At 45.2% G+C, this 18,001-nt stretch overlaps 4 protein-coding genes across 4 annotated transcripts; 1 reads left to right on the top strand and 3 right to left on the bottom strand.

Annotated features, from left to right (window-relative positions):
• Nucleotides 1–484: 484 nt before the first annotated feature.
• LOC6725053 lies at nucleotides 485–3,690 on the bottom strand. Its single transcript, XM_039296300.2, has 3 exons — nucleotides 3,356–3,690; nucleotides 1,119–3,302; nucleotides 485–1,059 (listed from the first exon to the last, which is right to left on the bottom strand). The coding sequence occupies exons 1-3, from the start codon at nucleotides 3,471–3,473 to the stop codon at nucleotides 575–577; spliced, it is 2,787 nt and encodes a 928-aa protein (XP_039152234.1). The 5' UTR covers nucleotides 3,474–3,690; the 3' UTR covers nucleotides 485–574.
• Nucleotides 3,691–4,693: 1,003 nt separating this feature from the next.
• Nucleotides 4,694–8,051, bottom strand: LOC120285229. The gene is made up of 3 exons (XM_039296302.2): nucleotides 7,733–8,051; nucleotides 5,523–7,679; nucleotides 4,694–5,463 (listed from the first exon to the last, which is right to left on the bottom strand). The coding sequence occupies exons 1-3, from the start codon at nucleotides 7,848–7,850 to the stop codon at nucleotides 4,979–4,981; spliced, it is 2,760 nt and encodes a 919-aa protein (XP_039152236.1). The 5' UTR covers nucleotides 7,851–8,051; the 3' UTR covers nucleotides 4,694–4,978.
• A 1,024-nt stretch (nucleotides 8,052–9,075) lies between these two features.
• Nucleotides 9,076–12,644, bottom strand: LOC6725052. Its single transcript, XM_039296301.2, has 3 exons — nucleotides 12,148–12,644; nucleotides 9,932–12,094; nucleotides 9,076–9,872 (listed from the first exon to the last, which is right to left on the bottom strand). The coding sequence occupies exons 1-3, from the start codon at nucleotides 12,263–12,265 to the stop codon at nucleotides 9,388–9,390; spliced, it is 2,766 nt and encodes a 921-aa protein (XP_039152235.1). The 5' UTR covers nucleotides 12,266–12,644; the 3' UTR covers nucleotides 9,076–9,387.
• Nucleotides 12,621–17,007, top strand: LOC6725051 (N-acetylneuraminate 9-O-acetyltransferase). Its single transcript, XM_002106043.4, has 4 exons — nucleotides 12,621–12,723; nucleotides 12,825–13,373; nucleotides 13,766–13,862; nucleotides 13,943–17,007. Exons 2-4 carry the CDS (start codon nucleotides 13,115–13,117, stop codon nucleotides 16,164–16,166), a joined length of 2,580 nt encoding a protein of 859 aa, XP_002106079.1. The 5' UTR covers nucleotides 12,621–12,723; nucleotides 12,825–13,114; the 3' UTR covers nucleotides 16,167–17,007.
• Nucleotides 17,008–18,001: the final 994 nt, after the last annotated feature.

Genomic DNA, 18,001 nt, shown 5'->3' with positions numbered 1-18,001 from the left:
ACCATTTTCCGTCTACGATCTAATGCAACAGGAAGTAAAGCAGTCGAAATAATACATAACAATACGAATAATAATAAGAACATGATAAATTACAATAATTTTAAGCTTGCCAAAGTATTTATTCAATAGACAAAAAATTTGATGGTAGTATTACATATTTTATGTAAATACAGTCGGTCTAAATGACACACAAAGTTATAAAATAACCTGATATCAAATTATTCTGATGTTCAATCATAGCGTTTTGTATATTATATATACAATACATAATTATACGAATAATATGAAGAACATGCAAAATTGCAATAATTTTCAGCTGAGTAATTTTCCTTGCTTGCCAAAGTATTTTTAAATAGACAAACAATTTTCATGGTAGTAGTACATTTCTTATGTGCATACAGTCGCCCTTTTGAAGGACATACAAAGTTGTAAATAATCTGATATCAAATTATTCTGATGTTCAATCCTAGCGTTATGAATATTATATATGTTTTTGGTCAAATAGAGATCTGCCTGCCTAAAAATTCTTTCAGGTGTTGGACAAGCGGCGGCGATTCGATTTGGCTCAAGAATATTACTTTTCTACCGGCATCTCCTTAACGACCAAACACTTGGCCGTCTGCTGCTCCTGGATATCGATGTCAAATCGCACAGCGAAGGCTTTAATAGCTAGCTCCATAATCTCGTTGCGAATGGAGGAAGGAGCCTTGGCCACAACGGCCACCAAATGATCCCAATGCTGGCGCTTCGTGGTGGTCTTATTGTGTTTGGCGTGGCTCCGGAAGGCGATCAAATATTCTCGAAATAGGAATCTAAAGGCCAGGAAAGCGGACTCGCTGTTCACCTTCACCACCGCATCGCTTAGATCGCTCATAACAGCACAATCGTTGCTGCTTTCAAGGACCTTGGTAAAGAGTTCATTAGCCTCCGGTGCACTGGACTGAGTCAGCAATTTAAAAAAGGAGAGCGTGTCCTTTAAGGCGTCTTCTTCAAGGTAGATGATCCAAAAGTCCTTGTGCTTCAATTTGCTCACTTCATTCAAGATCCTCTGACGGAATTCTGTGAAAGAGCAATAATTAATAGGCTTTCGTCTTGGACTTACATTTATAAGAACGCACCAGTGCCTAGGAATGTCAGATGGGACAGACCGTCCTGCCAATACCACAACGCCAGTTCTAAATTGTCCACTCGGACCTGTTCAAAGGTGGCCAAGTCCCAGCGTAGGGCATCAATGGTTTTCATAACATTGGAGATCAGCTTCCAGTGTTTCAAACGCCACTCTGGCAAACTGGCATGCAGATATGTGTAGTGCTTGGCCACCTTGACAGCTGGTGCATCGTCTCCGTTCTCCAATTTCGGGTGCTCCTTTTCGAGTGCATTTAATTCTGAAGTACCTCGGGTGATTAGATTGCTTTCACCCAGACAAATCTGCTGGAGCAGTTTCAAGATTACCTGCAAGCTGTGCATGTTCATTGACTCTATAAACTTGGCCAAAGCGTTGGCGCACGCCTGTAGGAACCTATTTTGCGCCTGCCTAAGCTCATCCTCTCCGTAGGGACACGGTCCGTCTTTCAAACTAACACACAGTTGTCGCGCTGACGTGTGGAGACCGTTGAGGATCTGTCGGTGGCCATATAGGTAGAGTGTAAACTGCAAGGCATGCCGCTTTTGAAGTAGTTGCCCGTTCACCAAGATGTTATCGGCACAGGCGGAAATATGAAAAGCAGTATGCTTGGGACAATACTGAGCTATGTGCCAGAATAGCCGTGAAAAGCGAGTATGCCTCACGCCCAAGTGGGAGAAATCAATCCAGGTCTGTTTTGCGTTCTCAAAGCACAGTGCCAGAAATTCGGATATCGGGAAGCGATTTCTATAATCCAATTGGTTAAAGAAGCGTATGCGACGCTCCCGATGATCGGGAGCCTTGAAATTAAATCCTTGGGTAACGTTTTGCTCATCGCGCAATAGCAGTACTTCCATCTTGTCCTTGACACTTAATTGCATAAATAAGGGGCGCAGTACTAGGCTTATCAGCTCTTCGTACTCATCGTTGGACGAGGTCTCGTCCTCGACGTCCGCCTGATTTACTTCCGTAATGGATATGCCCTCGTCCTCGACCTCCATTTTGGACTCCACCACCTGTCCCAGGAAACTGAGTATTATCTGGGCATGTTTCTTGGTGAGCATATTTAAATGATTTGCCATCGTTTCCAGGCACTCATCGTTGCCAAAGGCTATAAAGCGGCTAAAGAGATTGTCCAATCCGGCAAGCAACTCCTTATTGGTGGCCATACCGGCATCGAGAAAAAATAAGAGTTCACCGATTCTCATCTCGGCAACGCGCTGCTCCAATGTTTTCGCTTCATCCGCAAAGCTCTGCATCTGCTTGCAAACCGGATGCTGCCCCAGCACCTCATCCGATTGGAGTACTTTAAGCAATTCTGCCGTCTGCCTACAGATTAGCTCCTGGCAGCTATACAGAACGCGTTTCGATTTCATTTCATGCCAGTACATGAACGTGTCTACGCTAACGAGCTGAAAGATACGCTGCAGAACGTCAAGCAGTATTTGGGCGAAGTGCCGCAGATCAGGCATGGGATCGTTTGAGTTGCTGTCACTGATGTCCACGGTTATTTGGCTGTAGACGGCGAAGCACTCTGGTTTCTCCCGCTTTAGTGGATCGTTGAGGGTATACAAAAGGACTTCTATGAGGTGCTCCATAGCCTCGGCCAGGTAAATCTTACGAGTGGATGGACGCGGCAGCGTAAGGAGGCGCTGTTTAGAATCCAAGATGTGACGATGTTCCATGCTGGCTATCTGCCGCAGCAGTCGCTTATTTTCTGCGGGCAAACTGTAGTTGACAATTGCGCGACCGGCTGCTCTAAGGGCAGCAGAGAGCAGCGGTAGTGTTTCCAAGCAATCCGGGATAATATGCGACAGAGCCTCATTGAATGACTCAAAATACTGAATGGTCAGCCAGCGGGGTCCACAAGCTAGGAATTCCTCCAGCGGCTCCTTGAGACAGCATTTAATGGCTATCGCGATGGTCAAGAACAGTGGGAAAGGTGGCAGCTGGTTGCGCAAATGGATGACATTGGCACTCCACTGGGATTCGCACAAGAAATCGTCGTGTGCGGTGTTTAGCACCAGGTACACCAGTAGTCCACTCAGGTGATTCTTAGCACGAAGACCATTTGGTATGGTAAAAAAATTAAAGGTTTCTGGCGGCTGTAAGATCAGATCGTGCTCCACCAGTAGGTTCGTCACTTGGTCGCATATCTTTGTAATGTCTTCATCGTTTCCTGAGAACAAATAATATTCATATTTGGGCACTAACCTCTGGCACTTCACTTACCACTCCAGTAAATTATGTCTTTCAAACACTTGGCCTCCTCGTTGTTGCCATGGAATAACTTCTTTAGCTGGACAAACAACTGGCAATTGTCCAGCGGGTGCTTCTTAGCAGTTATCATCGTGCTGTCGAAATTTCGCGTTTTGCCAAAACTCTTCCGAACGAATTCAATTTTATGTGCGTATTCTGTCGGATGACTATCAAGAATCGATAGTTTACCGGTGCATACCGATTATCTTGCGTGCAAAGAATATTTTTTGAAAATTAATATGTCCCAACAACAGAAAATTTCGTTTTGTAATAGGCTCTCTGATGTAGATAGTAAAATGACTTGTTCACTGCATGCTATGATTTAACTTTAACTTTATTTATAAACATTTTCATATGATATGTATGCTCAGCTAAAATATAAATGAAGATATTTTATAAAATATTTAAAAGTACATTTTATAATGTATTATTCGATAATTAATAATTAATTGGTATTATTATTGTAATGTATTATTCGATAATAAATAATCGATATTATAAATGTTGCGATTTCTGCAAAGTCATCTGCAGTTTTTTAAACAGAGGTCCTATTTAGCAAAAGTATTTAAAATATTGCGATTCGCATGCGCCACTTGAGTTTTAAATCGAGAGATAGATGTGCCCCTTAGTACTGTCGAAATAATACATAAAAATACGAATAATTATAGGAACATGCAAAAATAAAATAATTTTAAGCTTTCCTAAGTATTTATTCAACAGACAAAAAATTTGATGGTAGTATTACATATTTTATGTAAATAAGGCCTAAAGGACATGCGCGCTTCTCCCTGCCCGACACTTCACAGTTTGCCCTTCACTGACTTCTCCACGCGTTCTAACGCACTGCCTCTCTTCGGACGTTCCAGCCTACTCCCCCGTCTTCAGACACCGTTCCGACTGCGCGGCCGCGTCCTGACCGCGTGGTGTGACTGACTGCCCCGAGCTGCACTTGCGCCGTCCCTTTATAGGCCGCGGGGATCCCGGTTTTTACCATTTTGCGCACTGCCCGCTCGTGTACAATGTCCAACTACTTTCCCGTTAGTTCACGGTGAGTCCTCTTGAGCGGGTCGAAAGTCCGCACCGTTACCGTTTGACCTCCGTGCCTTTGGCCGGCTCAAGGCCAAGGGCCAGCGCGGTATCGTTAGTTCACGGTCTCTCTGCTTTGCTGCGGTCCAAGGTCCATTAATTACCGTTCGACCTGACCGCCCTTAACTCTTCTTGCATTCCAACCGTCCACGCTGTTGCTAGGCCGCTCCCCTGCACCCAGAATTGTGGGGAGTTTTAAGACTCCTCACACAAATTATTCTGATGTTCAATCATAGCGTTTTGTATATTATAGAAGAACATGCAAAATTGCAATAATTTTCAGCTGAATAGACAAACAATTTTTCATGGTAGTAGTACATATCTTATGTGCATACAGTCGTCCTTTTGAAGGACATACAATGTTGTAAATAATCTGATATCAAATTATTCTGATGTTCAATCCTAGCGTTATGAATATTATACATGTTTTTGGTCAAATAGGCATCTGCCTGCCTAAAAATTCTTTCAGGTGTTGGACAAGCGGCGGCGATTCGATTTGGCTTAAGAATATTACTTTTCTATCGGCATCTCCTTAACGACCAAACACTTGGCCGTCTGCTGCTCCTGGATATCGATGTCGAATCGCACAGCGAAGGCTTTAATAGCTAGCTCCATAATCTCGTTGCGAATGGAGAGAGGAGCCTTGGCCACAACGGCCACCAAATGATCCCAATGCTGGCGCTTCGCGGTGGTCTTATTGTGTTTGGCGTGGCTCCGGAAGGCGATCAAATATTCTCGAAATAGGAATCTAAAGGCCAGGAAAGCGGACTCGCTGTTCACCTTGACCACCGCATCGCTTAGATCGCTCATAACAGCACAATCGGTGCTGCTTTCAAGGATCTTGGTGAAGAGTTCATTAGCCTCCGGTGCACTGGACTGAGTCAGCAATTTGAGAAAGGAGCGCGTGTCCTTTAAGGCGTCTTCTTCAAGGTAGATGATCCAAAAGTCCTTGTGCTTCAATTTGCTCACTTGATTCAAGATCCTCTGACGGAATTCTGTGAAAGAGCAATAATTAATAGGCTTTCGTCTTGGACTTACATTTATAAGAACGCACCAGTGCCTAGGAATGTGAGATGGGACAGACCGTCCTGCCAATACGACAACGCCAGTTCTAAATTGTCCACTCGGACCTGTTCAAAGGTGGCCAAGTCCCAGCGTAGGGCATCAATGGTTTTCATAACATTGGAGATCAGCTTCCAGTGTTTCAAACGCCACTCTGGCAAACTGGCATGCAGATATGTGTAGTGCTTGGCCACCTTGACAGCTGGTGCATCGTCTCCGTTCTCCAATTTCGGGTGCTCCTTTTCGAGTGCATTTAATTCTGAAGTACCTCGGGTGATTAGATTGCTTTCACCCAGACAAATATGCTGGAGCAGTTTCAAGATTACCTGCAAGCTGTGCATGTTCATTGACTCTATAAACTTGGCCAAAGCGTTGGCACACGCCTGTAGGAACCTATTTTGCGCCTGCCTAAGCTCATCCTCTCCGTAGGGACACGGTCCGTCTTTCAAACTAACGCACAGTTGTCGCGCTGACGTGTGGAGACCGTTGAGGATCTGTCGGTGGCCATATAGGTCGACTGTAAACCTCAAGGCATACGGCTTTTGAAGTAGTTGCTCGTTCACCAAGATGTTTTTGGCACAGGCGGAAATATGAAAAGCAGTATGCTTGGGACAATACTGAGCTATGTTCCAGAATAGCTGCGAGAAGCATGAATGCGCCACGCCCAAGTGGGAGAAATCAATCCAGGTCTGTTTTGCGTTCTCAAAGCACAGTGCCAGAAATTCGGATATCGGGAAGCGATTTCTATAATCCAATTGGTTAAAGAAGCGTATGCGACGCTCCCGATGATCGGGAGCCTTGAAATTAAATCCTTGGGTAACGTTTTGCTCATCGCGCAATAGCAGTACTTCCATCTTGTCCTTGACACTTAATTGCATAAATAAGGGGCGCAGTACTAGCCTTATCAGCTCTTCGTACTCATCGTTGGACGAGGTCTCGTCCTCGTCGTCCGCCTGATTTACTTCCGTAATGCCCTCGTCCTCGACCTCCATTTTGGACTCCACCACCTGACCCAGGAAACTGAGTATTATCTGGGCATGATTCTTGGTGAGCATATTTAAATGATTTGCCATCGTTTTCAGGCACTCGTCGTTGCCAAAGGCTATAAAGCGGCTAAAGAGATTGTCCAATCCGGCAAGCAACTCCTTATGGGTGGCAATACCTGAATCAAGAAAGGCTAAGAGTTCACCGATTATCATATCGGCAACGCGCTGCTCCAAAGTTTTTGCTGCATCCGCAAAGCTCTGCATCTGCTTGCAAACCGGATGCTGCCCCAGCACCTCATCCGATTGGAGTACTTTAAGCAATTCTGCCGTCTGCCTACAGATTAGCTCCTGGCAGCTATACAGTTCAGTTTTCGATTTCATTTTATGCCAGTACGTGAACGTGTCTACGCTAACGAGCTGAAAGATACGCTGCAGAACGTCAAGCTGTATTCGGGCGAAGTGCCGCAGATCAGGCATGGGATCGTTTGAGTTGCTGTCACTGATGTCCACGGTTATTTGGCTGTAGACGGCGAAGCACTCTGGTTTCTCCCGCTTTAGTGGATCATTAAGGGTATACAAAAGGACTTCTATGAGGTGCTTCATAGCCTCGGCCAGGTAAATCTTACGAGTGGATCGACTCGGCAGCGTAAGGAGGCGCTGTTCAGAATCCAAGATGTGACGATATTCCATGCAGGCTATCTGCCGCAGCAGTCGCTTATTTTCTGCGGGCAAAATGTAGTTGACAATTGCGCGACCGGCTGCTCTGAGGGCAGCAGAGAGCAGCGGTAGTATTTTCAAGCAATCCGGACTAATATGCGACAGAGCCTCATTGAATGACTCAAAATACTTAATGGTCAGCCGGCGGGGTCCACAAGCAAGGAATTCCTCCAGCGGCTCATTGAGACAGCATTTAATGGCTATCGCGATGGTCAAGATCAGAGGGATAGGCGGCATCTGGTTGCACAAATGGAGGACATTGGCACTCCACTGGGATTCGCACAAGAAATCGTCGTGTGCGGTGTTTAGCACCAGGTACACCAGCAGTCCACGCAGGTGATTCAAAGCACAAGGATCCATGGTTTTTGACGGTTGTATGATCAGATCGTGCTTCACCATTAGGTCCATCACTTGGTCGCAGATCTCTGCAATGTGAGCATCGTTTCCTGAGAACAAATAAAGTTCATATTTGGCCACTAACCTCTGACACTTCACTTACCACTCCAGTAAATCATGTTTTTCAGACAATGGGTCTTTTCGTTGTAGTCATGGATTAACTTCTTTAGCTGGACAAACAACTGGCTATTGTCCAGCGGGTGCTTCTTAGCAGTTATCATCGTGCTGTCGAAATTTCGCGTTTTGCCAAAACTCTTCCGAACGAATTCAATTTTATGTGCGTATTCTGTCAGATGACTATCAAGAATCGATAGTTTACCGGTGCGTACCGATTATCTTGCGTGCAAAGAATATTTTTTGAAAATGAATATGTCCCGACAACAAATATTTCGCTTTGTAATACTCTCTGATGTAGATAGTAAAATGACTTGTTCACTGCATGCTATGATTTAACTTTAACTTTATTTATTTTTCTTTTACTATTTTCATATGATATGTATGGTCAGCTAAAATATAAATGAAGATATTTTATAAAATATTTAAAACTACATTTTATAATGTATTATTCGATAATTAATAATTAATTGGTATTATTATTGTAATGTATTATTCGATAATAAATAATTGATATTATAAATATTGCGATTTCTGCAAAGTCAACTGCAGTTTTTTAAACAGAGGTCCTATTTATCAAAAGTATTTAAAATATTGCGATTCGCATGCGCCACTTGAGTTTTAAATCGAGAGATAGATGTGCCCCTTAGTACTGTCGAAATAATACATAAAAATACGAATAATTATAGGAACATGCAAAAATAAAATAATTTTAAGCTTTCCTAAGTATTTATTCAACACACAAAAAATTTGATGGTAGTATTACATATTTTATGTAAATAAGGCCTAAAGGACATGAGCGCTTCTCCCTGCCCGACACTTCACAGTTTGCCCTTCACTGACTTCTCCACGCGTTCTAACGCACTGCCTCTCTTCGGACGTTCCAGCCTACTCCCCCGTCTTCAGACACCGTTCCGACTGCGCGGCCGCGTCCTGACCGCGTGGTGTGACTGACTGCCCCGAGCTGCACTTGCGCCGTCCCTTTATAGGCCGCGGGGATCCCGGTTTTTACCATTTTGCGCACTGCCCGCTCGTGTACAATGTCCAACTACTTTCCCGTTAGTTCACGGTGAGTCCTCTTGAGCGGGTCGAAAGTCCGCACCGTTACCGTTTGACCTCCGTGCCTTTGGCCGGCTCAAGGCCAAGGGCCAGCGCGGTATCGTTAGTTCACGGTCTCTCTGCTTTGCTGCGGTCCAAGGTCCATTAATTACCGTTCGACCTGACCGCCCTTAACTCTTCTTGCATTCCAGCCGTCCACGCTGTTGCTAGGCCGCTCCCCTGCACCCAGAATTGTGGGGAGTTTTAAGACTCCTCACACAAATTATTCTGATGTTCAATCATAGCGTTTTGTATATTATATATAATACATAAGTATACGAACAATATGAAGAACATGCAAAATTGCAATAATTTTCAGCTGAATAGACAAACAATTTTTCATGGTAGTAGTACATATCTTATGTGCATACAGTCGTCCTTTTGAAGGACATACAATGTTGTAAATAATCTGATATCAAATTATTCTGATGTTCAATCCTAGCGTTATGAATATTATACATGTTTTTGGTCAAATAGACATCTGCCTGCCTAAAAATTCTTTCAGGTGTTGGACAAGCGGCGGCGATTCGATTTGGCTTAAGAATATTACTTTTCTACCGGCATCTCCTTAACGACCAAACACTTGGCCGTCTGCTGCTCCTGGATATCGATGTCGAATCGCACAGCGAAGGCTTTAATAGCTAGCTCCATAATCTCGTTGCGAATGGAGAGAGGAGCCTTGGCCACAACGGCCACCAAATGATCCCAATGCTGGCGCTTCGCGGTGGTCTTATTGTGTTTGGCGTGGCTCCGGAAGGCGATCAAATATTCTCGAAATAGGAATCTAAAGGCCAGGAAAGCGGACTCGCTGTTCACCTTGACCACCGCATCGCTTAGATCGCTCATAACAGCACAATCGGTGCTGCTTTCAAGGATCTTGGTGAAGAGTTCATTAGCCTCCGGTGCACTGGACTGAGTCAGCAATTTGAGAAAGGAGCGCGTGTCCTTTAAGGCGTCTTCTTCAAGGTAGATGATCCAAAAGTCCTTGTGCTTCAATTTGCTCACTTGATTCAAGATCCTCTGACGGAATTCTGTGAAAGAGCAATAATTAATAGGCTTTCGTCTTGGACTTACATTTATAAGAACGCACCAGTGCCTAGGAATGTGAGATGGGACAGACCGTCCTGCCAATACGACAACGCCAGTTCTAAATTGTCCACTCGGATCTGTTCAAAGGTGGCCAAGTCCCAGCGTAGGGCATCAATGGTTTTCATAACATTGGAGATCAGCTTCCAGTGTTTCAAACGCCACTCTGGCAAACTGGCATGCAGATATGTGTAGTGCTTGGCCACCTTGACAGCTGGTGCATCGTCTCCGTTCTCCAATTTCGGGTGCTCCTTCTCGAGTGCATTTAATTCTGAAGTACCTCGGGTGATTAGATTGCTTTCACCCAGACAAATATGCTGGAGCAGTTTCAAGATTACCTGCAAGCTGTGCATGTTCATTGACTCTATAAACTTGGCCAAAGCGTTGGCACACGCCTGTAGGAACCTATTTTGCGCCTGCCTAAGCTCATCCTCTCCGTAGGGACACGGTCCGTCTTTCAAACTAACGCACAGTTGTCGCGCTGACGTGTGGAGACCGTTGAGGATCTGTCGGTGGCCATATAGGTAGAGTGTAAACCTCAAGGCATACGGCTTTTGAAGTAGTTGCTCGTTCACCAAGATGTTATCGGCACAGGCGGAAATATGAAAAGCAGTATGCTTGGGACAATACTGAGCTATGTTCCAGAATAGCTGCGAGAAGCATGAATGCGCCACGCCCAAGTGGGAGAAATCAATCCAGGTCTGTTTTGCGTTCTCAAAGCACAGTGCCAGAAATTCGGATATCGGGAAGCGATTTCTATAATCCAATTGGTTAAAGAAGCGTATGCGACGCTCCCGATGATCGGGAGCCTTGAAATTAAATCCTTGGGTAACGTTTTGCTCATCGCGCAATAGCAGTACTTCCATCTTGTCCTTGACACTTAATTGCATAAATAAGGGGCGCAGTACTAGGCTTATCAGCTCTTCGTACTCATCGTTGGACGAGGTCTCGTCCTCGTCGTCCGCCTGATTTACTTCCGTAACGGATATGCCCTCGTCCTCGACCTCCATTTTGGACTCCACCACCTGTCCCAGGAAACTGAGTATTATCTGGGCATGATTCTTGGTGAGCATATTTAAATGATTTGCCATCGTTTCCAGGCACTCGTCGTTGCCAAAGGCTATAAAGCGGCTAAAGAGATTGTCCAATCCGGCAAGCAACTCCTTATGGGTGGCAATACCTGAATCAAGAAAGGCTAAGAGTTCACCGATTCTCATCTCGGCAACGCGCTGCTCCAAAGTTTTTGCTGCATCCGCAAAGCTCTGCATCTGCTTGCAAACCGGATGCTGCCCGAGCACCTCATCCGATTGGAGTACTTTAAGCAATTCTGCCGTCTGCCTACAGATTAGCTCCTGGCAGCTATACAGTACACTTTTCGATTTCATTTCATGCCAGTACATGAACGTGTCTACGCTAACGAGCTGAAAGATACGCTGCAGAACGTCAAGCAGTATTTGGGCGAAGTGCCGCAGATCAGGCATGGGATCGCTTGAGTTGCTGTCACTGATGTCCACGGTTATTTGGCTGTAGACGGCGAAGCACTCTGGTTTCTCCCGCTTTAGTGGATCATTGAGGGTATACAAAAGGACTTCTATGAGGTGCTTCATAGCCTCGGCCAGGTAAGTCTTACGAGTGGATGGACGCGGCAGCGTAAGGAGGCGCTGTTTAGAATCCAAGATGTGACGATTTTCCATGCAGGCTATCTGCCGCAGCAGTCGCTTATTTTCTGCGGGCAAATTGTAGTTGACAATTGCGCGACCGGCTGCTCTGAGGGCGGCAGAGAGCAGCGGTAGTATTTTCAAGCAATCCGGACTAATATGCGACAGAGCCTCATTGAATGACTCAAAATACTTAATGGTCAGCCAGCGGGGTCCACAAGCAAGGAATTCCTCCAGCGGCTCCTTGAGACAGCATTTAATAGCTATCGCGATGGTCAAAAACAGTGGGATAGGCGGCAGCTGGTTGCACAAATGGATGACATTGGCGCTCCACTGGGATTCGCACAAGAAATCGTCGTGCGCGGTGTTTAGCACCAGGTACACCAGTAGTCCACGCAGGTGATTCATAGCACAAGGATCCATGGTTTCTGGCGGCTGTATGATCAGATCGTGCTCCAACAGTAGGTCCGTCACTTGGTCGCAGATCTTTGCAATGTGCTCATCGTTTCCTGAGAACAAATAATGTTCATATTTGAGCACTAACCTCTGGCACTTCACTTACCACTCCAGTAAATCATGTTTTTCAGACACTGGGTCTTCTCGTTGTAGTCATGGAATAACTTCTTCAGCTGGACAAACAACTGACAATTGTCCAGCGGGTGCTTCTTAGCAGTTATCATCGTGCTGCCGAAATTTCGTGTTTTGCCAAAACTGTTCCGAACGAATTCAATTTTATGTGCGTCTTCTCGTCAGATAACTATACGAAATCGATAGTTTGCCGTTGCGTACCGATTATCTTGCGTGCGAAGATTTATTTTTGAAACTGAAGATGTCCCGAAAAAAAAAATTTTGCTTTGTATTAGACTCTTTGATGTAGATTTATTTTTATTTATTTAACTTTATTTATAATTATTTTCCCATGATATGCATTTATACTTAAGCGAAAAATTATTGAAGATATTTAGAAAGTATTGTAATGTATTTTTCGATAATTAATAATTAATATTATTAGCGATCTTCCCGTTCGTCACGAATGAGGAGAGATCATCTGTTCGCTATCGATAGTCTGGTTTTGGTGGTGGCATGCAATAGGCGCGACTGCCTATCGCCCGGCGAAGCAAATGCTTGAGTTTAAAAGGTAAAAAATAAATTGAGATTTGCTATAAAGTATAGTAGTGTATTTTTCGATAATTGATAATTGATATTATTAACGATCTTTCTTGTTCGCCCACAATGCAGACACATCAGCTGTTCGGTATCGATAGTTTTGTCGTGTGGGTGGCGGGCGATAGACGCTATTGTCTATCGGCCGGCGAAGCCAATGCTAAAGTAAAGTAAAATAAAAGCAAAGCAAAAGCAAAACAGCAGACGAAAGGAGGAGTCGGTCGGTGCCCAAGGAACAAGCGGAACTGGGTTAAACCATGCCCATGCAATAGGCCAAATTATCAATATCATCGGCTAGACTTTCCGTCGCAGACCGTGTGGTGGTGGCGGATGAGGAGGAGAAGGCGGCAGACAGCTTATAAATTATGGAGCTACGCGAACTGCGCGGTGGAAATGGTGGAAGCATAGGAGGCGTTGGAGCAGCTACAACCGGAGCGCCAGTGAATGGAGCCCCTAGTCCCGAACTGGGCGGAATCTGCATTGGAGGCGCCGCCGGCGGACAGCGTATGCCCACCAGAGCTGATATATTTATGGAACAACTAAACGCCACCAATGCCAAGAAGGTGGCTTTGCTTCTGGTCCTCGGCTTCATCGTCTATCACGGCCTGCTCAACTGGAATTACGGTGGGTCCAAGGTTACAAGCTCCTTAAAGATCTAAGTACTATGAAATTTATAATGGATGTGGATACGGAATCGTACCCATTTTAAGATCACAATTGCATACCAATGGGCACATATTCTTCTCATGGTCTTGCTTAATAGCTTACAGTCTTGTCAATTATTTAATAAGTCAGTTTGACCATATGAGGACATTTTGAATAGTGAAAAAGGTTTTTACAAAGTAGTAATCTCAAACGTTTATGTAAATATAGATAATCATGTCGAATTTTAAGATTAGTGTCCAAGCTCTGCAGTTGGTTGGATTAATATTAACGCCATGTATGGTTCATATTTGGGATATTGGCTGGCATTGTAACCTTATTATGGATATTGATTTGTTTTGTTTCTCCCGCAGGCAGTGACTCCTGCCAGTGGCTGCTGTCCAAGGGCCGATTTAAGGGCGACAACGAGTGGCAGCCGTACGGATGCATGGTGCACAAGTACTCCCTCACGTGAGTAATCAAAGCACATTCCCGACAAGATAACCCCCCAATTAATGAGTCACCCAAACCGAAATTCTCATTATTTACAGTGACACAAGGCGCTGTTTGCGTTACCTCGCCTTCTTCGACAACAAGAACAACTTTGTGTTCATTGGAGACGAGAGTATCCGACTGCTCTACGAACGATTTGTGGAGCAACTGCGCCAGCCATTGGCCGCGGATGAGATGGCCGACGAGGAGGACAATAACGCCTCGGTGACTGATGGCTCAGCCCGTTTTGAGGACAAGAAACTGCATATGCTGGCCCAATACATTCGAGCGGAGGAGGTGAGTCCGTCGCTTGTGGAGCAACTGTACCGTCTGGAGGCCGAGAAGCAGCTGTCCTCCGTGTACGTTGTGGGTTTCACCTATGCCGGCTTGCTCGCCGGCAACACCACAGACGATGTGCTGCGGCAATATGCCGCCAATCTCACGTTGCTGGTGGCTCCGTTTCATCGCCTGGTGGCGCAAACTTCGCGGGTCCTCTGGAAGCTAGCAGACCGCGTGGACGAGGAGAAATTGCCCCCGCACTGGAAGCTGCTCCAGAACGAGCAAATCGATCGGTTAAACCATGTGGCCAGAGGTGTTTTTCGCTACACGGAGGCAAGTGTTTGGGAATCCGCCTGGCACATAGCCAATGGTTTGCTGGACAACGCCATCGATGGTCATCAGCTGTGCGCCCATGGCCAGCGACTGGAGGTTCAGCTACTGTGGAACATGTACTGCAATGACTACATGAACTACAATGATGGCACCTGCTGCAGCAGTTCTGAGCCGTACACCACGCTGCAAATAGTGGCATACGCCTTGTTTGGCGTCTGCATGACGCTTGTGTGTGGCATGTGTCTGCGCAGATGGTTGCTTCACCTGCGTGGCCAGACTTTGTATGTGCCCTTGCAGCAGCAGCAATCTCACGACGGGGGAAGAGCAGTTGGAGGATCACCGAGCAATGCCTTATCCGCTCTGATAACTGACTATGGCACTCCCATGGTGGCGCTATCACTGCTGGGTCTTATTTTGGCCTATTTCTACCTCTGCGATCGCACAAACTTCTTTATGAAGGAGAACAAATACTATTCCGAGTTTAGCTTCTGGATACCAGTGGGCTATGTCTTCGCACTCGGACTGTTTTTTACGGAAGATTCACGGTTCACAAAGGTGCTTAATCGCGATCAAACGGATGAGCTGCGTGGCTGGATACTGCTGGTGGTGCTTATATATTACATGACCGGAGCACAGCGAGTGCTGCCCATTCACATGCACATTAAGCTGTTGATCTCAGGTTACTTTTTCCTTACCGGATACACGCACTTCACGCACATGTGGCAGACGGGTGGCAGTGGCTCCCTATTCGTACGCTTTTTCCAGGCCATGTTCCGGGCAAACTTTCTCAGTGTACTGTTGTGCTTCTGCATGAACCGGCCGTATCAGTTCTACTATTTTGTGCCACTTCTATCCTTTTGGCTGTGCATCGTATACTTTGTGCTCGCACTGCCGCCACGACTTTCGTCCGCATCGGTGGACGCCAATCCGCTGCACTATCTGTATTTGGTGTGCAAGTGCATTGGTTGCCTGGGCGGCATCACGGTGCTCTTCATGTCGGAGGTATTCTTCGAACGGATCTTCGTAACGCGACCGTGGAAGGCGCTGTTTGTGACCACTGACGACGACCTCCACGAGTGGTGGCATCAGTGGAAACTGGACCGGTATACGGTGGCCTTTGGCATGATATATGCCGCCTGCTTTCACATTGCCCAAAAGTACAATGTGTTCGATGACAACAACCATGGGAATTTGTTCTCGCGAAGAACATCCATATCAGTGACATTGCTGGCCCTGCTGGGCGTCGGGGTGTACACTTCGTTCTCGTTCCTTTGCCGCAACGTTCAGAACTGTGAGGAGATCCATTCGTATATACTGTTCATCCCGATTGTGGGCTATGTGGTCCTCAGGAACATCTCGGGTATTCTACGTACACGATACTCGGCGTTCTTCGCCTGGTTTGGTCGCATCTCGCTGGAGCTGTTCGTCTGCCAGTACCATATTTGGCTGGCCGCCGATCGGCATGGAGTTCTGGTGCTGCTGCCCGGCTTCCCCACGCTCAACATGATCATCACATCGTTCATCTTTGTGTGCGCATCGCACGAGGTGCATCGCCTTACCCAAATCCTGCTACCGTATGCGGTGCCCAGCGACTGGCGTCTGGTCATGCGAAACTTCGTGATCTTCCTCATCGTGCTCATACCCGTCGCCCGATCGGATGGCATGTTCTGATCCTGAGCGATTCGCAATCCAATTGCCGCCCAGGTATTGACCCAAAGTATTCGATAGATAGCATAGCCTATTCGGCAAATATAGAGCGAACTTAATTGCTTAACTTCAGGGTGGAACGGTTCTGTATTTAAGCTTATAACCTTATAATCCTTTTGCCATATCTCGCTATTTCTTAAAAGATACTTAACTCTAAGGCCTTGGGTCAAATATTTGTTTTCGTTTTCCCTAAGAAACCCGTGATCTGGCATTTTTGCTAAGATTCCAACAAGACAATAATTTAATTTGTTAATGTTACCTCATTATTTTCATTCGATTCGAGTCGTGATCAAATAACTTTCAGTTCAAGTATATTTATTTTTGCATGTTTAGCAATCGAACCACCCTAGTTTAAAAAGTGCGTGTCATAGCTATAAGAAGAAAATCGTAGTCAACTCTCGAAATGGGATGTAAAACCTTACTTAATGCAATTTCATTTTTTAGATTAAAACACAAAAAAAAAATATTTACATATGTATATGTTTGTTTAATAAGTTAATTCGCTAGCTGGCGTTCTTTATTCTCATGGGACATCAGCAGAATTACAGAAAATACGGCTTTACCTGCAATTGCACAATATTCTTATGGTTCTGAAACGCACTGTAGGCACACATATGATATATGTATGTGTATATCGGAATTATTTGCGCCGATGTATGCAACCTAGGGTTAACTTAGCCTTAATTTAATTTTGCACAAATTACTTAAAAACTCACCCAACCAAACACACTCACACTCAAACACAAGCAGCGGCAAACCAAATGTATGTATAAAGCAAGAGAATAAAGCAATGGATATACACTTATTTGACACACTATACACCGCCGGTCGGAAGCCATTGGCCGGAAAATTTATCACACTTTTCGGAAAATATGCTGCAACTCTGAACTCTGGACTGGCGGCCACTGAACTGGGCATCCTCCAATGCGGGCGCGTGGAGGAGGCTGCAGGAATTGTGCTCATTGACATGCTGCAAACAAGCTGCAACTAAGTCCTGCACTGTGGAGAACTATCTGCTGCTGGTAAGATGTCTTGAATTAAGGTGGACGTGTTTCGGGGACTGATGGCAGCCAAGGTGCACTGCTATTGACCCATATATGTATATATATTAGTACTATATATAATATAGTATCATTTCGAATAATCGCATTTGTGTTGCCGACATTTTTCTCAGTGTGGAAAGGCGGCGGGTGGTGGCAGAACATGCTTTCCATTCACAAAAAGCATTCATTCACCTCGCGAAAGCAAAAAGAGTTGTGCCCCTCAGGATGTGAGGATGTGGATAAGCACACGGATGTGGATGGGGGGCAGTTGGGAGTGAAACTGCGACAGCTCCACGCGCCTGCAAAGGTACATATTTGCATAAATAAGTAGACACACACTCTCGGTTAATGAAGAACTTAATTCGCATCACAAACAGAAGTTTGTCCCCTCTTAATTGGGAAATGTTTCGGTTTTAAGGCTTTAAGGCAGGCGAATCGCACGAAATAGGCTCTACAATTAGTCAATTCTTTTTATGCAGCATATAAATTATTGTATTGCTTGGGGAAAATTCCTAATTAATTTATTGTTTAACTCTTATTAAAGAGTCCTACTAGAATTAGTTCGAATATCATTACATGACATTTACGTGTGCCTTCAGTACATGGTAATTTACTAGTAGCAGCTCAAGATGAACAAATCAAAAAATGCTAAAAACGTGGAATTCGAAATTGAGCTATAAAAATTTAAATTAGTGAAAAGCTCATCCGGCGATCAGCTTTGGTCTGCGATTGCTGGCTGGAAAGCTCACGGCTGGC

Source organism: Drosophila simulans, chromosome X (genome assembly GCF_016746395.2).
Source record: "Drosophila simulans strain w501 chromosome X, Prin_Dsim_3.1, whole genome shotgun sequence".
NCBI lineage: Eukaryota > Metazoa > Arthropoda > Insecta > Diptera > Drosophilidae > Drosophila > Drosophila simulans.
Note: the sequence above shows the minus strand (reverse complement) of the source record. Positions and strands in the feature narration are given on the sequence as shown.